Source organism: Neovison vison, chromosome 4 (genome assembly GCF_020171115.1).
Source record: "Neovison vison isolate M4711 chromosome 4, ASM_NN_V1, whole genome shotgun sequence".
Lineage (NCBI taxonomy): Eukaryota > Metazoa > Chordata > Mammalia > Carnivora > Mustelidae > Neogale > Neogale vison.
This window is the reverse complement of record NC_058094.1, coordinates 172,426,431-172,451,243: the sequence shown is the minus strand read 5'-3', so window position 1 is coordinate 172,451,243 and position 24,813 is coordinate 172,426,431. Positions and strand designations below refer to the sequence as shown.

General features: G+C 35.8%; 1 protein-coding gene across 1 annotated transcript in view; it reads left to right on the top strand.

Annotated features, from left to right (window-relative positions):
- Nucleotides 1–10,334: 10,334 nt before the first annotated feature.
- Nucleotides 10,335–24,813, top strand: part of MEOX2 (mesenchyme homeobox 2) — a 63,002-nt gene continuing 48,523 nt past the window's right edge. Inside the window, exon 1 of the mRNA XM_044244543.1 lies at nt 10,335–11,190. Coding sequence (XP_044100478.1) covers nt 10,677–11,190 — 514 coding nt within the window. The 5' untranslated portion in view covers nt 10,335–10,676. The remainder of the gene's footprint in view (nt 11,191–24,813) is intronic.

The following is a 24,813-nucleotide window of genomic DNA, read 5'->3' as shown; positions in this document are numbered from 1 at the left end:
GTATAGATGATATTGGTGATATAGCAGAATCTGGACATTACCCATGTAACAATTAGCTTTTAGCATAATTTACATATACCAAATATTTGAATCAAGCATAAGTTAAGTACATAGATATTAAATTTTAAGTTCTAGGTATTACTTTTTTTTTTTTAAAGATTTTATTTATTTGTCAGAGAGAGAGCGAACACAGGCAGAAGAATGGCAGGCAGAGGAGAGGGAGAAGCAGGCTCCCTGCCGAGCAAGGAGCCCGATGTGGGACTGGATCCCAGGACGCTGGGATCATGACCTGAGCCGAAGGCAGCTGCTTAACCAACTGAGCCATCCAGGCGTCCCGGTATTACTTTTTTAAGGGATATTGTTTCATTGCTATTATGTCTTATTGTTTGGAGGTGAGGAAATTACATATTTCAACAGAATTTGGAGTAGGCTTAGTTCAGTTGTTACTATACTACTAAAAATGTCTTATTAAAGAAGTGTTCATTACCTCTGAAACAAATGTTAGATCCAGTAAAGCCTAAAATAAAAGATGCCAAATAAATTCATTCCAAGGTACTATAATTAAGCAGTGTCATGTAGCCTTTTTCTTATTAATAGTTTTTTTGGCCATAATGAAGAGTCTTTGTCACTCATTCCAGTACAAGTTTTATATGATGAAAAGGGTTTTTTTAAACCGTAATTTGAAGGAAATAGAAAAATCAGGTGATAAATGTACAGCCTGAATATATGATCATTATTTACAAAATGTTGAGATAATTAAGGTGCAGTTATCATTAGCACATTTTTAATCTGACAAACACTTATGGAATTTTGTTCTAGGATAAGATGTCATGAGATATTATTAGAGTGTTAATTGGGGGAAAATGGAATGAATGTCTAGATAAAAGTAATACTTCCAAATTTTCTTACAGGGACTCCTTTTTAAACAGTACAAGATCTTCAAGACTGATGATAATGAAAATGTCACAATAATATGTCTTTTATAGTTATACTTAATAGACTTATGTTGATTTGCATGTTTATATCATTTGTCAGTGTGAAACTATAGAAACAAATATCTTTATTTAGAGATGAGGAAACCTAGGTACAAAAAAGTTAATCTTGCCATGATCAAAATGCTGTTAAGTGACAAAAACAAAACATAACTCAGGGTATCATCTTCAGAGTCTGTGCTGTGAACTCTTACATAATGGACAGTATTGATTGAAAATAACAATATCTAATAGTGAATGAATTTCATTTACACAGAGATTTGTGTCACAGTATGACTGCAGATATTTGAAGGCAAATTCCCCCAAAGAATTTGAACCTTTCTCTTTACATATGGCATGAATGTTCTAATTCCAATGAAAATTAGGAATAGATTGCTGCTCTAGAGCAAAAATTAAAGCAAAAAATTAAAAAAAGCAAAACTGACATGGGGCTGAGCATTTATCAGTTTTTCTTTGCAGTTATAGTACAGATACACTTTTCTGATAGCTTCATGGGTACTAGAGCCTAATGATAAAGTGAAACATGCAGACGTAAGTGCCCTGTTGAGTATAATTATTGAGTGTTTGTGCCAGATATTTTGCTGGAAAGCACCAACATAAGATGCCAAGAAGACTCCAGGGATATATTGTTTAGTGGTGTGAATTAGGCCTATTAGGGACAAATTGAAGTTTGCTGACTCTTGATGCGGCAGAAATAGTCATGTGCTTTAGAATATGTAGCAGGCCCCTTATAAGTGTATCAGGCTTGGTTCTGGCCTACAGGCTGTTGACCTGTATCACATCTCCATCAACGTATGTAAGACCATGGGTATAACCCTCCACATCTCTTTTCCCTTGCCGTGATATTTTGGAGAAACATGCTGAGATTACTAATTCGCAAAATTACTTTCTAAATGGAGAGCCAACTGTCTTGTTTCAGAATTTGTAGGAATAAGAACTAAACTCTTGTTAAGGTTTAAGATAGAGAGGTTAACCCATTGTGACCACATCATCTAGTCCATCATGGATAACACTTGGCTCTTCTTCCTTTGTAAAGATTATTGCTAAATTAACTCTTTCAAGCTTATCAACAGTTAGTTAATAATGGTGCTCCTGATGCACAAAGGAATAGCTGAGGGTCTCCAAATAGGATGTTTTGCCACTTCAGGAATTTCCTGTGTTTCCTTGAGATTTTGTTTGGGAGGTTTCTACGTGTGGTACCACATTGTGAAACTCCTAATCAGGGGGTCAAGAGGATCAACTTACAGAGATATTTCAGATCCTACATTATTTTGATATATAGATATATAATTTGGTACCTATTTGCAAGAGGCTAGGGTATGAGAGAAAAATTTTAGTGGCATCTTCTAGATCAGTGCTATCCAAGAGAAATACAGTGCAAGTCACATATGTAATTTTAAATGTTCTAGTGGCTATATTTAAAAATTAGAAAATTAACTTCAGTAACGTACTTTATTTAGTCCAGCGTACCAAATAGTTAATTGCAATCAGTATAAAAGCCTGTTAATTTCAAGTCTTTGAAATCATGTGAATTAATTTCATGTGAAGTCTTTTAAAGCATAACTTAATTTGGTTAAGTTACATTTCAAATGCTCAACAGCCACATAATGATGTATTCAACACTGTAGCTCTAGATGCATCTAAAATTTATTCCACATTTTGTTAGGCATCTTTTAGGTACACTCACAACATTGTCATATTTGTTCATCTTAATATTCTTTTACATTAGTAAATAAATGAATGCACTCATAGAGTTAGAAGGTGACAGAGCTAAGGTTAAAACCAGTTCTCCCTCCTGCCTCTGGAGCTAGAGCAGTGTGCAGGACAAGTAGGGTAACATGGGGAGTCCTGTGTAATCCAAGCAAGAAGGGTGAGGGCCCCAATTAAAGTAATAGTGTTGGTGATGGAGAGAAGGATGGGGTTAATGAAAATTCAAGTAGAATTGGGACTGTTCTATTTGATGATTGATTGCATATTGGGGAGGGGTAGAGAGGGAGGTGCTTGTTGGGAATTGGTTCTTCTAACTTGAGCAACTGATTTGGCAGTGATGCTGTTTATACAGAGGCTGACATGAGCTTTCTAATCTGAAGTGGGATTTCGCAGTTTTTGATCACTGAAAATGCCTGTACAGTGCAAGGAATCTTACCCACTTTTTTGTTTTAACCATATCTATATTATGTTTGGTCACAAATGCCAGATGATCATGGCATCTGCTAACTATTTTTTTTAATGAGTCTAAATAAAGAAATACATATGGATTGCCAAGTCTTTAACATTACAGAAAGAGGAACACCAACATCTAGTTCAACAACCTCAGATATACAGAATGTAACATTTACTAGATTTTGTGTGCTTCTTTATGTCTTTCAAAAAGATACTCATTCAACTTTGTCACCACACATAAAACAGTGGAGATTTTTACAGTTTGTGTTTGTCTTTGGGCTTGAAAGAACAATTCCAGGTGTTGCCACCTGGGCTTCTGCTTTGGGAAAATCTATCAGATGATGATATACCACGTACTTTGGAAAATCTGACCTTAAAAATCCAAAGGGACTCAGGTTTTTACTCTGATCAAATCATATTTTCACTTGAACAGTATAGGATACAAGATTTGCCTAAGAACAAAACTTGGAGGTATCTAGGCAATTTATAAACTATGGACAGGTAATGATGATCCACAGATGAGAACTGCTATGGAAAAAAAAAATGTAACAATTATCCTGCAAACTCATAATTGTGCCATTTTTATTTCTCTGCATTTACTACATTAGGGAAATAGTAAAGTTGTTTTCAGTAAGTAGAGGTGTGACTGTATTTGATTATGGGTGGAATTGATTTAAATTGACTTTGTTGTGTCTCCACAGAAACATTAACCTCACTGTAACCAGCACACATTATCATCTGCTGCTGTAGATGACTACAGATGCTCTAAATTAGAGAAAAGAACCGTCAGGTGTCCCATTACTGTGTAGCCTACTTTCAAGATCAGTAGTAGGTTTTACTGTATTTTATCATAAAGTGTTCCAAGATTGTTTTGACTTTTATAGTCATAGCTCTGTTTCCCTATTTATTATTTATCCCTCTAGAATCCATCGTTAGAAATATGGAGTTGGACCAAGGTGGTTCCTGCCTCTCTGAGATTATTAGGCAAGGGTCCTGCAAAATGAATAGGCCAAGTAGGAGGGAAGAATCTTCTGCAGTCACTGTGTTGAAGAAGTTGCATCTAGTATTTTATACATTCTTACCTAATACAGAGAAAGTTTCACTTTGATCATAGATCTCCTTAGTTGGAGGAAACTACTGTTAGCTGGTGGTATAAATAATTGCCTTATGCTGGGCCCTTGGGCTCACAACTAATATTCCTTCTGAGTTCCGGTTAGTGTTTGGTTCTGTTGGAATCCCTTGTATTTTGAAGTGCTCAGAAGATGCAGTTGGCCCAATAGTTTTTTTTTTTTCTTTTTTCTCAGCCACAGAAATCTTTTAAAAACTAATTTATTTTTTTCCCGTATTCTGTTACACCAACTTTACAGAAATCGTTCTCTGAAAATAAATAGAATTTAGAAAAACAATTGACTACAGTGAGTTTCAGGTTACAGATTTGTAAGACAAGAAGGCAGTGATTCAGAATTTCAGACACTCAGCTTGCACATGTCCAGGCATTGACCCCACCTTACCTAACTTTCACATTATGCAATGTGATTACTTGAAACTATTTCTCAGAATAACAGTATTTTGCTAGTATTTCTTTTATCAAAAACATATACAGCATATATGTATATAAGTATATATATATTAAATATATATATATTTAAACATAAACCTACATGATTACTTTTTTTAAAATTCTACTTAAACTAAAACTTGTACCTGGAATCTTTTTACCATTATCATAAGTGTATGTGGCTTGTGAATTACATATTTGTATTATCAAAGAATTTTTTTCACATATTTCAGCTTGTCTTATTTCTCTTTTCATCTACTAAACACCTTCTTCTGGTTTTTGATTGGCCTATTTTAGTGCTTCTGTCATTTTAATTCCTTAGTCAAGTGAGACATAAGCAGATAGTTGTCATTTAACCATTTTCAATGTCATTTTGATCCATTTTCATGTGGCCATCTCCTTGTATAAAGATATTCTATATTCTCAAAATCCTTTATAAATCTGAGCTTATCAAGTTACTAATATTAAACCCTTAAAATATTTTATTATAAGAGAGCATGTGTTTTGTCTTAACTTTCTATTTTGTTTGGTACACAAATACACATTTTTCCTTTATTCCTACCAACAAAAGTGTTGATATCAAAGGCAGCTGGTGTTTCTTTGCTGAGTCAGAATCATATAAAACTAGAGTGTGCCATTAAATATTTTGGGAGAGCTATACCAACACAGCTAAAACACAGAGATTTTTTAGTGATTCAAATCATAAACCCAAGCTCAAAACGAAAGAACCACTTTAAAAATAAAATATGCTACAAATTGATGAAGCATGAAAAATAAAAACACATAAGAATAACCTACCATAGTGCCAGAATTACATTAGTCATGTTAAACTCTTCAAGTTGGAAAATTTAAAACAGAAGACTAAGGTTTTACCTATAAGTTTTGATTGAATTTTTTTCCCTCCGAGATTTATGAACTTGTTCTAAACTCGGTCCACTTAAAAGTATAACGTTGCTTTTTATGGCATAGGAGAAATAAATGGTTTATTTCCCTTAACTTGTGGATAGAAATTTAATGCTTATGACTTTGATGGTATAGAATATATAATGTAATATATAGCATTTCATTATGGAACTGTCTTACATTAGGGTGCCTATGCTTCTTACAGGTAGATATGTCAGGGGGGCAGTTTGAGATGCATACATGTATCAACAAAAAGGTGAATGGAAATGAAAATGTAGAAACTGAATGTAATTATTTCCCATGTGCATTATAAGGAAACTGTTGAAAATTCTGATTTTGAAACAGGTGGACAAAAGGAGGTTCATTTAGAAATTTTTGAAACTTGAGAAGGTAGCCATGTCACTATCTCTTAATTTTAACACTCCCCACATACACACAAAAGGATAATTAGAATTTCGTAAAATGTATGTGTTAAGGAATTGGAGTAATGAAAGATTGCATGTCTTTTGAACTTTTTGTTAAATTTTATAAATTTAATCAGTCAAAATCTGTATTTCATGCTAGATTTCTGAACATTATTTACTATGTGATACTTGAAATGAAGAAAATCACCAATTTCTGAAAGAAATCATAAAACTATATGTAAGAAGAGACAGAAGTTAGGAAAACAGTATATTGGGTATTACTTTACACTTTTTTTAAGTAATGTGTAGGTATTCATTTAGTAATGTAGAAACATAATTAAACTTTATTGTGAAAGCACCAATTAGTGTTATGTGAAAATAGCAACTTATTTTAAAATTCAGTAACAGTATACAGAATCACCAAATAACATTTACTGGCCATAGTAAAATTGCTCTTGAATTATTACCATGCATAATTCCTGGAGAAAGTCAGTTCCTTAGTTTTAAAATATGGATTGCATCATAAATCACATAAATTACCATTGGCTATTTAGCATTTTTTAATAAATTTCCAAATTTTTAAATTTCAGAATACCAGTTGAGGGACATAACTTATTTCTTGGAGAAATGTAGCAGAAAAATATTTTTTTGCACAACAAAACTTTGAGAGACAAATCCCAATTTTGGCTTAATTTTCCATACTTAAATTCGTATATCATGAGTATATGCTACCAAGATAAGTTTGTCTGACTGATAAAATACAAGACAAAGTTCATAATATCTTTAGCTTAAAGATCATATTTAATTTTAAATATTTTTCCCATCATATCTCATGTCACAAATGTACAGAGGAATAGCAGCTCTTAAAAGAAGCATCATGATTCTTAAAATTTAAAGAAATTCTTTAGGTTGGTTAATTTAGGCCCTTTAAAATAAAATAATCTTAATTTTAAAAAAATCTCTGCTTTTACTATTGAATATCATTTTGCTAAGCAAGAGGAATAATAGATGTACACATGTATCAAATTTAAAGAGCCTAACACATACTTAAAATAATTTTATGTTTTCTAGAAAAGACTAGCAGCTTACGTTATTCATATATTCAGGCTTGTGTTATAATGCACTGCTTGGTATCAAAACCCTGCATGAAATACTGGTATTAATAGAATGTTTTTCAGGAAAATAGAAGTATATTACAAATATAGGATAAACACCATTTATAGTTTAAAATGAAAGCTATTAAAAAGTCTGTAATTTTGTAATTTTTACTATGTTTCATAATAAAATTAGCCATTAAGTGTAAAAAGGCATCTCTCACATATTGGGATATTAGATGTGGACACTCAAATAGCTATTATAGGGAATGTTAGGGCTTTTTCTTGTTAGGACGTTTTAAATTCTTTTCCTGTGGCCTAGAAAATAAAATTTAGTATTTTTTTCTTATTTCAAATATCCTAGGAAATGAAAATTTTGAAAAAAAATATTTTGAAAAGAAAACTTACATTTTGAACAATATATATTTGGAAATTCAGAGAAAATGAAGTAATATTTAATTCTGGAATGCATCAAGACCATTTTTGTTTCTTCCTTGAATTGCACTTTTTCAGATAGCGTTTTTCATGTATTATGCATTCTATTAAAAATCTAGACTTCATCATTTTTAATGATATTGTGTATTTTGGGTCTTCAATTAAAAGACCTTTTCTGCTAGCGTTTAGTTGTGTACTTTTCAAAGAGATTCCTTCTTTTTTTAATCTTTTCTATCTTTTCTTTCCCTGTCTTTTAGCCTCATAGTTCTAGGAGGCTGACTGAGGCAGGTTGTAGAGAAATTTCTGGACATGTTGTTAACATCCGACACAGTAAGTGAGAAAAAAACCAGCACAATCACTGGGCAGGTTCAAGGAGAACTGACAGCTCCTGGAGATGAAAAGTTTGTGTTTGCTAGTTGCTAGTTACCTGGTTAAATTCGAATCCATTCATTTCTCAGTTACTTGCTCCCTCTAAACCACTGTAATGCAAACCAAAAAGGAACCTTTATGGATGTTTTGTTGATCTGTGTAGATCGAGTGTATCTTTCGTTAGCCTTGTCTGACGTTTTACACAATGCTTTTAGTAGACAGCATTATATTATGTAAATATTTCTGGTTACTGTTTATGGAGATGGTTGCCTAAATTTCTCTTTGGATAAAGCCTTTAATGCATTCACCCATAATCCCTATAGAGGAGTTACTCAAGTTTGGGAAGTTTAGTGTTGCTCTTTGTACTTCAACTTTTAATATCAGAGCACATATTGAAACCATAAACACAATGAAAATTCAAAAAATATTCCGACCATATTAGAAGAATATACCCCCTCCTTTTTTTATCCTTAAAGAGCCAAGGGCGTGGGGAGTGGCAGGAAGAAACTTTCTTAAGATCTAAGCCCTGGACGCCATCCTGGGAGTGCTGAAAACCCTTAGAAACGTGCAACCTGAAGAACACCCCCTTTCGAAGTCTAAAACAATATTAGATTCCCAAAACGTATCGGCAAAGAAAGTCTTACCGTCAAATGCTTGCAGCAGGTTCCAGCTCAGACCCAGACTGAAAAGCTGAGCAGCTGGTGAACAAAAGTTTTAGCTTTTTTTTTTTTTTTTAACGAAGTCTGCAAAACTAATTTCCCTCAAAATAGGGCTCAATTTCCGTTAAAGAAAGCAGCGCTTACAAATCTCAGAATTCCTGATCACCCCCACCCCATCCCACCTCAAAGCAATGGAAAACAATTCAAACTTTCACACGAATGTAAAGGTTTATTGAGAGGCCACTCTCCTGCAGTAGGGCTTAACAGACAGGGGAGATAGGCTGAAACCTGAGGGACTGGTTGAGGCAAAGGTTCTGCCTTGGGGAACACTTCTCAAAGATTAATCAATACTTTTTCCTAATTCAAACCAGATGGCTGGCCCAGTTTGCTGTCCTCATTAATCCCATTAACAGCTTCAAAGACCTGGTCCCCAACCTCTGGACTCGTGAGACAATGAAAATAACGGGGTTACACTGCTGGTGGCATGTTTGGGGTCCTGGGCAGCATAGGTGAGAGACCGTTTTTCTGATACCACATGTCCCAGGCAAGACTTGACTGTTCTGTAGTCATTACATGCAGCTTGCTTGCCTTGTGTAAAGGACTCTGCCCCTAGCAGTGTCACCCCTCAAGCAAGTGGCGGTATTAAAACCCAGCCGCTGCTCATACTGATTCACTGGTGGCAAGTTTTCTAACTCATTTTGTATGATGCAAAGAGTGTAACCAGGAAGATCTGAAGCAGCACCCATGTTTAGTGAACTTTGGGAGATACTGAAGTGTTAATATTTCCCAGTAAACGGAACCGTGGCGGTAGGCAGAGAGGCAGAAGAGGTGCCATTAGCTGATTTAATTTTGAGCTGAAGAGAGGGTGAATTTCTGAAGGGAGATGAGGGGACATGGGCTAGCTCCTGAGGTTTGGAAAGACTGGAAATGTGCTTGCAGTGTACACATCACGTGTGACCAGAAGGATATCGCTTTGGGTTTTCCTGACCGAAAAGTCTTGGGTTGACAAATGGCTAGTTTGACGTGGACCAGGCGAGCAAGGGAAAGGACATTGTGCAAAGCAGGAAGGGCACATTTAGAAAGCCAGAGAAGGAGCCCACCTGACACCACAGGTGAGGATGCCAGCCTCTCCGGACATCTGCAACTGTCGCCGCCCCAGGCTTTTGTCCCACTCACCCCGCCAGGTCTGTCCCTTTGGGGCGCAGAGAATGGCCCTTTCCTACCCGCGGGCACTTCCCAGAAACCTCGGATGCCAGGTCCGAGCCCGTTAGCAGCTCACCCCGAGAAAACAGCTGCAAAAAACTAGACGCGCCACTGAGCCCAGGGCACGAGTTGATGTGGAGTTTGAAAAACTTGTCTGAGCGCGCGCCAAACTCTGATCTTTTTAACCTAAATCCTGCTTCTCCTTTCGTGCTCCTCAAAAGCTAGGCGGAACCCTAGCTTTCCTGCAGGTGACAGTGCCCAAGTGGCACTGACAAGACAACTTTCTTAAGAGAAGTGAGCGGGTCGGACACTGGGTGCGGGGTTGGGGCTGGCGTGCACGGAGGAGCACAGTGGCCGACGGGGCCCGGAGAGGAGAGTCGCTGTCCGCCCGGGTGCGGGTTGAAGCGCCAGGCGCGCCGCTTGCAGCCTCGGCTGCTGGCGAGGGCGGGCGGGCGTAGACGCCCTGCGTACGTCCAGCCCGAGATAGGAAGTGGAACTGGGAGCGCGTGGCGCAGACTGAGCGGGAGTTTTGGAGGGAGTTTGCATGTGGTCAGCTCCGGGCTGCTAAGCCAGCCCCCAGCTCACATTACACTCTATTTATAACCTCTCAGAGCCGTTTCCCCCTGAAAGCCGTTCTCTGGGACCACCTTCTTTTGGCTTTAACCTCTCCTACTCTTGACATCTGAGTAGCTCGAAGGGAAGCTTCTCCAGGTCAGAGTGTTTATACGTAAAGGAGACTGGCCGCTAGGGCTCAGGACCGGGATTATCCGAGCTCTGCAGAAACGGCGGCTATTTAGGAGGGGGAAAACACACGATTTCCAGTGAAAAGTGATAGAGGTTGGTAGCGTTTGGAACCACCGTGAAGTCTTCTGCCTGGAGCCCGAGACTTGCATGCTATGGAACACCCGCTCTTTGGCTGCCTGCGCAGCCCTCACGCCACCGCGCAAGGCTTGCACCCGTTTTCCCAGTCCTCTCTCGCCCTCCATGGAAGATCTGACCATATGTCCTACCCTGAGCTCTCCACTTCTTCCTCGTCTTGCATAATCGCGGGATACCCCAACGAGGAGGGCATGTTTGCCAGCCAGCATCACAGGGGGCACCACCATCACCACCATCATCACCACCACCACCACCAGCAGCAGCAGCACCAAGCTCTGCAAACCAACTGGCACCTTCCGCAGATGTCCTCTCCCCCGAGTGCGGCTCGTCACAGCCTCTGCCTCCAGCCGGATTCGGGAGGGCCCCCGGAGCTGGGGAGCAGCCCGCCGGTCCTGTGTTCCAATTCTTCCAGTTTGGGCTCCAGCACCCCGACCGGGGCCGCGTGCGCGCCAGGGGACTACGGCCGCCAGGCGCTGTCACCCGCAGAGGCGGAGAAGAGAAGTGGCGGCAAAAGGAAAAGCGATAGCTCAGGTAAGGGCGCACCGGGTACCGTCGGCGAAAGGGGGCGGGGAGATGACGGAGAAGATTCTCGCACTGTAGTGAGGCAGCAGGGAATACGGTATATGTCTTGCCCTCTCTGGCTCCCCGCCGCCAAATTTCGTGGGGCTGCTTTGGTCCTGTTATTTGGGGGCACGTGTTTCTCCAAGGGCAACACTGTAGCCAACAGCGCTAAGCTCTCCAAGGTCCAAACTAGTTTACCAGAGGGTTAAGAAAAAAGGACAAGTGACAGTATGTGAAATCGATTGCGAAGCGTGACCTTCCATCTGAGCGGCGAGGAGGGGAGTGCACCCTGGGATGCAGCGTCCGCTGGGCGTGCGTGCGGGTGCCGCTCCTTGACTTTTCCCTTCCAAGTTCCCGACTCGGAGTGGCTCGATTTTTCCCATCGTTAACTGGATTTCCAAATTATTGCACAATGTTTGGAACTTGCAGTGGAACTTGGCAGAGCGTATGAGGGAAAAAAAAAAAAGTTTTACGTTTTTTAAAAAAAATTATTATTCTGATTTCAGAGTTCTTTAAATAGGACCATATTCCAAATGGTAAAAATTTCCCTTTCTTGGGGAGGAAGACAATCTAGGAATTCGGAGGATTTTAAGGAACGTATCAAAGAATGGTAAATAAATACATGTTCAGACTCTTGAAGAAAAACGATTTTTTTTAAGAGAAATGATTTTTAATAGTAGTTGTATTCGTGTGGTGCTGATCTAAACAGAGAATCTGAGTTCAGAAGTGGAAAGTAAAATATCCTTCGATTCAGTTTTATTGAGGGCAATATTTGGAAACAAGCAGCAGCCGGGGTAGTGCTGGTTCTCTACGTGCTAGAGGCTGGTATGCGAGGGTGCGCGCAGGAGGCGCTGATCTTCGTGGGGATAACTTGAGTAGCCACGCAAAAGGGAACTTTACCAAACGCAGATGCTTGAGAGCCCAGAGTACCAAGTAAACTGTAGCAATCCCGAGAAACTAGTTTTTCGGGGAGCTCCTTAAAGCCCTAAACAATCTGTATCATCATGACATTGTTAAAAGAAATTTTACAATTAAGAGAGTTGTGCGTTTGTTTTTTGTAGTTATAGCGTATCCTGCGTTCCGTCTTTTAGGAAAGTGTCATTTTTACAATACACACGTATTTTTCTTTCTTTGCTGAATTGGTTTAACAGTCCTATAAGGTAACTACAGAGATTGATGTGAAGGATTGAAAAATGTTTGTTGTTCACAATGCTTTAGGTAAGAGCCCACATAAATGGCAATGATTGAGCTGCATTGATTTCATGTACCTTTGCAGCAGTGGTATCAGTTGTTCTTTAGCGTTAGTATGAGATGGATTCTTTAAAAGTAGATTTAAAATCTACTTTTACTTTCCAAGGTCAGGGGTGAACTTTTAATGCTCCATCACAAATTAGTTAATATCTAATGAAGTTACCAGCAGTATCATTCATTTTTAATGGTTTTTACTAACCATACATGAAACTCTCTTAAGACAGAGTTGAAAGGTTAACCATAGCCAAAAGTTTTCCATCTTAATTTCTTTAAAAAAAAAAAAAAAGGTCACTTTTAAAAAAAACAATTTTCATTTCCTGAGCTCAGCATTTGATATCAATGTAACTTTTTTGGAAGCAGATCCCAGTTCAGGTTGGTCAGTCCATTTTTGCAATCAACAGAGGCTTACAGTTCTTTTACTTTCTGCAGTGAAAAACCTGTGATGGACTATTCCTTTTGCTTCTGAACGGAATCAGTGTCCCTAAGCTTCTTAGGGTAAACTGAATTTTCATATAGGCACATATTATTTTGGTTCGGGGGAAACAAAAAAAGCGGGATCCAAGAACTGCTTCCCTTAAATTATTTTGATAGCAAGTTTCTTAAGGAAACTGGTTATTCTAATAGTACTATCGGTTGGTGGGAAATAACCATAAAACAAAGTAAGTTTATATTTACATGATGAAACTAATTAGAATACTGGGACATCAGCTACATATAGTATTAATCCATTAGATCTTGAGTGGGAAATACAATTAGCCATCACCAAGGATAGAATCACTGGGGAGTTAGATTGAGTGTTTTCTATTCATGATGGGATATATTGAAAGAACTTTTTGACTAACTAAAAGGAAATATCACAATGGGTTCCAGTTAAATATATGTGTACTCTTAAATATAATTTGGCAGTCTCACTATTTGAGTTAATATTGTTAGATCTTTAGATAGATTTAGATTCAAGTTATCTTTCTCTTGTGATGTTTCAGTTGGTCTTCCATACTTATGTTTACACTTCATTTCATAGTATTATAAGGGCAACCTGATCTAGCGGGAACTAAAGCAATGTAGAAAATCATATAATTCTGGCATATTATTAACACATGAATCTCTCCTTGCTTACTGCACTGTTTTAATATTTCAATATTTCCAAAAAATCACATTAATTTCTGAACTCTCAAAAGTTTAAAATTGTATTTGACGGAAGTCATATCATGCTTAGTCGAGTTTACTTATATTTTGTTAGGAAGTTTATAATTACTATGTACTTATGATTTAAAGTAAATATAGTACATAAATCCCAGACAAAGTCAGAACCAGAATTCTTTATCGTTACATATAATACCCAGATTATCTGTGTATGTGTACATGTGCATGGCCCTGTGAAATTCAGATAGAATTTTAAGCAACAGAAAATATTGAAAAATGTCCCAAATTTTTATCCATGGTAATGATGCTAAAGCTACAATGTGTAACATTTTCTAGTATGCCTTTACATGTATTTTTCCTCCCAAACACACACATATGCAAACTCAAGAAGCCTAAGGGTCTAGAAACAAATATTTATGGACTTTGGACTTCCATTATAGTTTATTGACAATTGAAAATAGCCAAGTTTAATGGAAAAGCACACTGTTATTTTTATATGTGTTAAACATTTTTGGAACTTTGAACCTGCTATGCTTTCCAGCATTATTAGCAAAGCCAACATCTGGGACATCTTCAAAGGAACTCTTAAAAATCAAAACTTTACAACTGCACTTAAAACAATCTATACAAAGCAGGTGATTCTGAAAAAAATGTCTGTAAATAGTGTGAATTACTTGGCTTCAATTACATGTGATTGTTCTTCAAGCAATGTAGTAATAGGTGTAAACTGTCCAGATTTAGCTAAAATAACCAAAACAGATTAGTCAATCTAACTTTAGTTTTTATGCAGGTAAAATACAGTATAAACATGTGAATATTTCTTATTCAAATTAGTTTAATGAATGTAAGTGTACATTTTATAAAAAAATCAAAATTACATTAAAAAGGAAGGAAGTGGTTTGGGAATATGGATTTTACAAGGTTTTGAATAATATTAGATTCTTGTAAAATTACAAATATTTATAGCTACAATATCATAAAATACTTGTTGTCAATTATATTTGTCTATATGCTTGGCTATGCAGAATGACAAGCAAGTATTACCATAGTAAGCTGGAACTTAAATACAGAGGAATTTCTTCTCCACCGTAACTCTAATATTACATTGTAATTTTTTCTAGGTATTTCAATCATCATGTTTTCTGAAAGGAAAAAAATACTTTATTATTCACTTCTGTGTTACTGGATTAGGACTTTTCAGCATTTGCTTTAGAATTTAAAAAAAGAGTACTGGATCTTGATAATTATAGAGGACTACTGAACAAATTAAATGTCTCAAATCTATGGAATAAAAAAAATGACAGTTAAGTCTTTTGGAGTGGTAGATCAATTTTAGGTGTGAACATTTTTAAATGGTGACCTGACATAAAAAAAATTCTAAGTACCATTGACCTACATGAGTGTTTTCAAATGATTACACTCAAAAAAGTCAAGAGCAGCAGTCTTTTTAGAATTAAGGCGCTTTATTGTTGAAAGTTAGCAATGAATGGAAGGAAGAATGCAAATAAAAACAGAATTAGTTTTTAAGATCTTTGTAAATGTCTTTATTTATAGTTCCTCTGGAAAGGAAAAGCATTAAATACAAGGCATGGCTCAGCTAAAACTTTCATTTTGGTGGAAAACCCCGTAATGAATATTTAAAATTTTAATCTTACTTTATAGTAGCTATCAATGGAAACCATTATGTTGACACCCCATAAGCTGATCTCTACTAATAAACTGAAAAAAACGTTTTAAGTATTACCCTGTTTTTCCTCTATGCAATGTGAAAACATCGATCCTTCATCACAATATTGGTATTTATAATAACATAGTGTTTATTATAAGACCTCTAATAAATTAATTTTAAACAAAAATGAAATCACAAATGTGGATAAACTTTTTCATCAGATTCAGAGAAATTTGGGAAACTAATTCCATATTTAATAGAAAAATTAACTTTTTTTCATTTGAGAAATAACTTGTGGATGAACTAATGGCTGAATAATGTAAAAATTCACCACATATAAATCTATTTCATATACATGGCCTGGTATTGGTGCCAATTTTATTCATTTGCTATAGTTAAGATATACACACACACACATATATATATATGCTGGGCAATTTTATTAACTATATTAAAAATGGCAGCCAGAAACAAAGATGTGAAGACTTTTTAGATTTTCATTTCAAATGGGAAAGACCAATATAATACAATAATATATTCTGGCTTTTAGGACTTTTTCATTTAAGTAGTTTATTTATAAAATTTCAGACCATGTCTCTTTTCTAAGCATTCTATAATGATTATAAACATCTATAAATGATATATGCTAAGGATGGGAAATTATTAGAAGACAAAATATTTTCAGGAATTCCTTACTTAATATTTGTTGAATTAATAGTTGTAGGTGATTTATCTCTCTCAATTTTTTTGTATTTTTGTTATAATATTTTTTATAATAATAAGACATTTTCTGGGAAAGTATATTAGCACATGAAGTGAGACTATCAGGAGTAGCATTTTTTCCACCTTGATTGAAATCATAAAATAAGAAGGATTAATTCTTGAGTGCCCAGTTAAATTACATTTCCTGCATTATGGTACTGGTGACTGATTCTAGAGGTTAAAATAAAAATAAAATTTTAAAAGGATGAAATACAAACCAGGACCAAAGTCCACAAATTAGAAATTGAAGTAGGTATGATGTATTTCCTCTTTAATGTATTTAAGAAATAAAACACCTTTTATTGTCACAGCTTATTTTTCTGGATTATGTGTTTTAGTCATTAAGGTGCCTTAGTTATCAATGACAGTCTTTCTTTCTGTAAAGAAAATGAAACACTAACAACTTTCCTATTTTTGTTATGATGCTCTTATGATTGTTTGTTGGAACAGCTGTATTAAACTGAAACCTCTAAGTAGGGATGGAGGAACACAGTCAAGAAAAGTTACTTGTAACACTCTATCATAGTCATCGGTGAGGTTCAAAATCCAACTGGCGAAAACCTTGCAGAGTATTTTATTGCTCGCATGGAGTAAAACGTACAACGGTAAAGGTCATTTAGGTCTCAGCCTTCAATTTGCCATTACCAATGTTGAAGCAGAATTAATTTAAATCTAATGTCCTTTTCTCTGATGGTTTTCATTTACATTATAAAAGCGTAGGTCATTTATTTGCCCATAAGAAGTTGTGTTAGTATTTTAAGATACAAAATAACCAGTAAATTTCAGATATAGTTTTTATATTTCAGAATAAGCATTTCTATTTAAAACCTTTTGGCATATTTATTACTAAATTAACAGAAAATTACTATTAAGAGTATACATTCATATGTGGTTGAATGGGTCAATTATTAATTTTCCCTGTGTTTGGAATTTTAAATATGCAGTAAAAAAGTCTCCAGTTATTCACGAAACTTTCATTTGTAATGTTACATTTTCCACAGCAATATAATACTTCTTAATTTACATGTTACTCTCTGTAAATTGTGTACTGTGTGTTGTGATCCTGGTTCTTGTAGGATCCTAAAAATATTCTAGGATACCTTTTTTGATATTTTACATGTGCACATGAATAAGATTCATCAGATGAAATCAGTACTATATGCATACATTCTTGGAAAAAGTTTGTGTGAAAGAGAGGAAAATACTTTCAGTAATAATCAGTTCTCTCTATCCTATATTAAAAATGAACAAATCAGATCTTTAACCTACATGATATTATTGCTATGCTTCTTTAAAAAGTTAGCATCTCCTAAAAGTTTAATGATTCTAAAATATTTGTGTATTTTGGTGACTCAGTTCTTACATCCTTGGATTTACTGTAAATATAACATAAGTTTACAAGATAGTAAGTTATAGTGGTAAAAACATTAGGGTTTTGTTGAAAGATTTCAATTAAAAATTATTGCTCTTCAGAATTTTATAGAATCAACTCATATTTGAATGTTTCAAATGTATTTAAGTGTTCTCTTTGTTTTCATAAGCTTTCTTTCTAAGAAATTTCAGGTATGTTTCTTGAATTTTGGATAAACTAGATTGGCTGAAATTATGAATATAAGTTTATTTTCATAGTTTTCAGTTCCTACTACGTTTCAGTAGAAAGGTTAGTGGTGAGAAGAAAACAAGGAGGGAGCTAAATTAACTAGGACATGGCAGCTATTCTTAAAGCATCCTTTAAAATCATCTTTTTCTATAAAGATACATTCAGATACACATACGCAATAATAGATAGACTTTCAATCTCTTGATAAAAGATCATCTGAAGTAGACCATTCACATCAGAGACCTCAATATAACGTTACATGTTCCGGTGAGAAAATAAAATATTAGGTTTGAAGCATATACAGCTGTGTAGAGAGTCCACCAGGCTGAGGCTGGTAATCAGTGATAGTCATTAAAGTCAAATCTGCCAACTCCCCTGCAGTTTTTGTTTTCTTTTGTTTTTCTCTTCCACTCGCTCATTATTCTTCACACACTTCGAGAGATCCCATAATGCTCTAAGAGAAGAAAAACCCTCAGCTATCTTACATGACTATGGGCAAGAAAAGGATTAAGATGAAGTCATCTCTCTCTCAGGCTCTGCGGAAACGTAGAGGAGGGTCCAGCTTAGGCGGGTGGATGCCAGTAGAATTTTAAAGGCCTGGAATTTTGCTCTTAAAACTTTGCCAGAAATGACACCCAAACAAAACTTATTTTTGCAAAGTGATAGTTATTTGAAAATGTAGTGGTGAAATGTATTCAGTGTCTGTAGAGGCGGCTTCTTATATTGTCTAGACTGCATAGTAAACTCGTAGATGATCATTCTTAGCATCCTGAAAAACTAGCAAACTAAGCTGAAGTGTATTCTTATTAGTCAAAAAAAAAAAAGAGTACAATGTGCAATGGCTCTTATCAAATGAACAGTGAACACCAAGCAAATTTCACAAATTGATTTTATTTTGAGAGCTAAAACATGGAGTTCAGGAAAATAGAATTGTGTCGTCGGAAAGTTAGTGGGAAGTAAACAGATAAAATGTAGCTTTGATTTTGTAGGATGCCAATAATTTAACAAATGGCTTTCACATTTTGAAAGCCATGTAAAGAGAGCTCTACAGTTAACTGGGTAGTTTGAAATTAAGTGACATCTCTCCTTATTTAATATTTTTCAAATGTAAAATGAGCTCTCAGCATGTTTACTGCCTTTAACAATTAAAATCTGCCCAACTACAGGCTACATTCACTTTGGGATTTTTTTAAAAATTTGAAACACAAACAGATCTGGATGCGTTAGAGAGCATCTAGAAGTAAGCTTTTGAGACAGATTGAAATGACAGGAAAGCCAGAGGTTAGGAATCCAAATCTGGGGTCCTGCTGCTGCCCACATTTCCGGGATTATCATCTTTTGGCTGCTCACCGTCAGAATTCAGGGAATTACATACATCTTTTCTTCTAGAACTGTTCTTTGCTCTTGGAAGTTGACCTCTACCAAATTCATTCTTGAATACTCAGACATTTGGGAAAATAAAAAGTAACAGAAACACTGTGTGTGTGTAATTGTTTTGCTTACTTAGCCATTAGTTGATAAAACCTAAAGGATCTATTTTATTAATTAGTCATCCTATCAGACAAGGAAATAGTTGTCACACTCAAAGGGATAACTGAAGATAGAGTTTGATGATGACCATTTGAGGGTGAGCAGTATGTAGGGGAGAAACAGGAAACGGTCAGTCATCCGGGGTCTGCCTACATTTGGAAAACATTAGCTCCTCTAAACCTGAGGCAGCAAATAAAGGGAGCTATTACAAGAATCCAGAATCTAACAAGAGCAGCCGGACAGAAGCCTTCTGGCAAAGTGGGGATCTCAGGTGGAGGATTGCAGCTGATACCAAATAGCATCCAGTAAACTATCTCTGTGCCATCCAGTCTCCTTTTGTTACCTCCCATTGGCCAAATATAATCAGAAGACAGTGAAGAGACCTCACTAGTCTTGGTAATTAAATCCATGGAAGTCAAAAAGGAATGCCGGCTACAGGGGAGAAATACTAATAGTAAATCTGGGAGAACCCAATGTCTTGCTAGCTGTGAATCAACTTCCCTGTTTCTTAGTTTTCTAAACATCAAAGCAAGTTAATAAGCATAAAGCCCTTAGAACAGCGTCTGTGTCTGTAAGTGTTGTTATTTTTATCATGTATCAGTGTAGGTGCAATTATGTCATGGGCGTGCCCATCTGAAAACAATCTCCGTCTTACAGTTGCCTGTTTATTTGTATTTTACCACTAATATTGGGAAGTATTGCTTGCCTAAAAGCTTGCTGAAGATTTAAAATAATATGCCACTGCCACTAGAATTGTTAAGTCCCATGCTGTTTTCCTGAAATGTAGAGTGAGTTTGAGACCTAGTAGTGTAGGATACTCAAGTCTCTTTCACTTAATCACCCTTAAGATTCCCATTCCATAGTGTCTTTTGCTTGGACATCTCCTAACCTCCTTTCTCAGGTGTCTCCTGCCACTTTTCCATCAAACACTTCCTTTCAAGAGGAAAAAAGGAGCATTTAGTCAAAAGGGAACGGAACTTAAATCAAGGGGATTTGAATATTATAGTGAAATTTCAGGTCTCTGTTTTCAGATGTTAACTAAGAGAATATAGATATGACATTTTTTTCTGCCATGTTATGAAGTTTATTGCGGAGAGAATATATGTATTATATCTCCTTGTTATTTTTGGTGGTTTCATTTGGAGGCCTTTAGGAATGGTAAATATGCAGATACCACTAAAAGCTAAGACTGTATTATATCCCTCATAAAATGCATAGAAACAGTTTTATTGGATACTTTTGTTTTTTACAGAAAGAGGCAATATTTTTACTTATTTGCATATTTATTTATATTTAATACATTTTTGAGAACTACAGACTACTCACCTGAGTAACAAGTCCTCGATGAGTGGCTGATTTCACTCTGGTAAGCTTAATTACCTCTCCTACACCCACAGTTCAGTGTGAGGAATTCCAGACAAGTACTTTAGGGAAATTTTATTATATTTGATGGTCTGAGGCAGTTGAATAAGTAGTAGAATCAAATACTGTATTGAAATTCTAAATGCCAGAATTAACACTTAAAAGTTCCTAGATTCAAAGCAATTAAATCCTTAAAATTAGAGAATTTCAAATCACTAGTGATTACTTCTCTGCTGGATAATGAAAGGGCTGGGAGGGAGCAGGGAGAGAGGTGGAGGAAGAAGAACAGAATTTTAAATGTTCCATGCTACCTTGCAGTGATAAGAAAGGGCAAATGGCATTGTCTAGTTCATTATTCTTTGGTATCAAGGTAGGCTTGATTGGTCGATTTTCTTAATGAGTTGTGATCTTTAATATTTAAATGGATCATTAGAATCTGAATTATCAAGGCACTAAAAGACTCCCAAGGCATCACCCAGTTCAATGAATGTATTTCCTAGATGAGAGAATGTGCCCAGGGAAATTAAGTAACGTCTGTCCATTCAGCCAAGTAGTGGAAGCTGGACTTCCATATCCTGACTTCAGCCTAGTGCCCTTAAAAGGAAAATCTCATAAAATATTTTGAAACCTTAAGTTTTTAGTCTCCCCAATAAAAATAAATTTCAGCGTCATTTAAAATGTTGGCTACTGCTTTTGAGTGAATAAAACGGAATTTGACAAAGTGCTTCTCTTGGGTGTAAACTGCCTCTCTCTAAATCTGGTTTTATAGTTACCTCAGTTGCTTTTCATTCTTGTTTTATGAATATAAACACTGTTATACTTTCTTAGCTTTGGTTTTCTAATGACATAGATCTTGTTATCAGTTACCAATTTTCCTGTATATCTTTAACACCTCCTACAATAAACCATAGCATTTTAAAGTTCAGTATTTGGTACGGTGCAGATGGACTTTGCTGTATTATATCTCTAAATAATAGATATTTATATAACAGAATCATATTTTGGATAGCCATTTGTGAATTGAAGAATCTGTTTTCTGTTTTAAAATTTTTAATTTAACTCAAGTGAATTTTGCTAAATTGAGCTTTACTTAAAGAGTATTTGCTCTTTTGTGTTCAAAGTAATGAATAGCTACAAGTAGACACCAAGCAACTCTCCCTTAAATCATTAACTTTATCTCCATTCTTAGAAAAGTATTGATCTTGAATGCAGTCTTTTTGCGTAGAAGATACTCAGAAATATTAGTGGTTGGCCATTTAGCTCTGGCTAACGAGTTGTATCTTTATTGTTTCTCGTCCTTTCCTGCCAACACCCATCTTCCCCACAATCTCTAAATACCAGACCCATCTGCTCCTCCCCAAATCATTGAACCACACAACCTTTGGATCACTCTGACACCAGCCTTTCGAGACGATTCCAGAATCATGAGTTTTTACTGGACCCTTAAAACACAAAATTAAGCATCAAAAATATAGTTGGTTCATTCAAGAAGTTTTATTTTCCTTTTTTTCTCTAAACACAACACCATTTTCAAAATAATAAAACATGATCCCTCTTTTATGTAGTTAATTTTAATTTATATTCAGAATGCTTTCACATTAATCACCTCAACTGATAATTTCTCCTTTTCTACTAGACTTATATTCAGGACTCAGTTGTGCAGCCTCTTCCTACACAGCTTGGCCCAAATCCATTCTATTTCACATTCTTCTGTATTCTTTTTTCTTCTCTATTTGTACTTTGATGTCTCTTGCACTTAGTTTAGTTTTCTTTCTTGGACTCCTGCTACTGCTCTCTTCTGAGCATCTTTTTTTTTTTAATCACTTTTTTAATCTCTCTCTCTTTTTTTAATCTCTTTTCGTGTTTCCCTAATGAAATCCTGTATTCAGCATATAGTAATACTTGATTTTCATTCCTCTTCTTGGAACTCTACATTAAACTGAAATTATTTCATACTTATAGTATGAATGTTTAATTATAGGCTTTGATGCATAAGGCACATGGTGTGGCTAATATCCATCAATGATGGACTACTAGATTTAACTTGTAGTGTTTCTTGTGTGCAACCAAATTTTGCTTACTATCATATGTACATAACATATAATTAGATCTAACATATGATAATATGTCTTAGAATCTCAGATGTATTATATATATAACCACATAGATATTTAAAGTAGTGCTTTTCTGACAAAGTGATCTTTTTTTTTTAAGTCTTGGAGCACAATGCCCAGCATTTGGGTTAGTTTAAGACAGTGTTCTCGTACTCCTTATGGGGGGACCTAAATATTTATATATCATCATAGCTGCATTCAAGAAGTTTTCCACAAGATTTTCTGTATCTCCCATTTAGTTAAGAACTCCTCATGAGATGCAACGTATTACTTACTGTCTAACTTCCTTTGGTAAGAATTTCGGGCTGTATATTAAGGGGCTTCCCGCTGAAGTCTCCCAACGCATTCATTACAGCCTCTATTGATCAGCTGGGGCAGTTTTGTTGTTATTGGTTTTTCTTTTATTTTAACCAATATTTCTTCAGTAAACTTATTTATGCCTACCCTCTTAAAAAAACCTTTATATTTTGAGAAAATTATAAATTCACATGCCTTTTATAAGAAATAATATAGAGATCTCATTTACCCTTTACCCATTTTCCCCCAGTGGTAATACCTTGCATAGTAATAAGACACTGCCTTAACCAGAAAACTGATACTGGTACATCCACTAATCTTATTCACATTTCACTAGTTTTACTTGCACTTATGTGTGTGTGTGTATTCATCTCTTTGCTGTCTGCCAGGTATATTTTGTATTTTGATCCCATAGCTTGCAATAGCTTTTATCAATACATATTCATTGTTTTCATTAAAAGCTGGCTTATGACACCTTCTCTGGCCACTACCACTTTGTGCTAATCATTGCATTTCCCTTACCACATTAATGTCTATATATTGCATAATAATACACTTAAATTTTGCCTTGAGGTTCTCTTTGGTATTCTATTTCACATCTCCTGTCTTGAATTTGAATCGCAGGCACTGCCTAAGGAAAAGTCAGTGTCGTCTTTGTCTTTTAGTGTGATATCCAGGATCAGTTTAGGTATGCAGACAGAAGTCTTTGGTAAATCCTATTTGTGGCATAGACAATGCTTCACTAATGACGAATGAATTATCTGTATCAGGGGTTTTTTGGAATTCTTGGTTCCAGGCGTTCAGTAGTAGGGCGAATTTGGAAGATTCTTGGGCAGTCCATAGGAGAGTTTAGTGAATATAAAGCCTAAGTAATGATCTGTTTGTTTCTGATTGACTTGTATGGATGCTTTCTAAGATCAAATACCTGTGTGTGGTATAGAGTTACCACTCATGAATAAATCAAGACAAAAATAAATATGTATTTATTAAAAACTTTATCATAAATCAATAAAAACATCCTGCATTTTAAAAGAGTGTCTGTATTTTCAGCAGTTCAGTGATTGTTAAACCTAGCTTCCAGTTAATTAATGTATAGGAATGCCTCATTCCGTTATTTTTGGGTGAAACATGAGATTCTACATGCTGTTATGCCATGCATTGTTGAGCTTCTGCACATAACAGTCAACCAAGTAAGTCTATTTAACATGTCTGTCCAAGAAAGCCCTAAACTTGAAATCACTGGGCAGTTGGAAAAAATATGGAATATTAATTGATCTGCATTGTTGTGTTTGGTAGTGGCACAAATAGTTGGTGATGTGGGAAAGAAAAATGGGTTATTTTCATATGCCTTTTTATGAGGACATTGTTGCAATGATGCTGATTCAATCCACAATGCCTTGGATCCTGCTTTGAACGTGATTGGCTAACCATATTCAAACAGGGCTACCCGATGAGAAAATGTGGATCAACAATGACAAGTGGCCTGGTTCTTAAGGAAAAAGCAATGATAGTGAGGGCCGGCAAGTTAAATAACTCATCTCCTTTGCAGTTCTGAGCTTAGTCACATATCATATAAACTAATGGAGGGAAGGTTCGCAATAAGCCTCCCTGTGGAGTGAGTTAGCTTTTATTTCTGTAAAAGATTTCAAATTAATCCATATTGTGATTCACTTTGATGATTTTTTAAAAATTATGTTATCTATGACTCTGCTATTGATTCTGTTTCAACAATTCCTTCATTTCATAAAGAAAAATAACTTGCAATGTCTCCTTGCTTCTGATCTCTTTTATCAATGTGGAATCATAAGATTACATTATTCAGAACAGTAACTCAACACTGACATTACACTGGAATGACTGGGGCA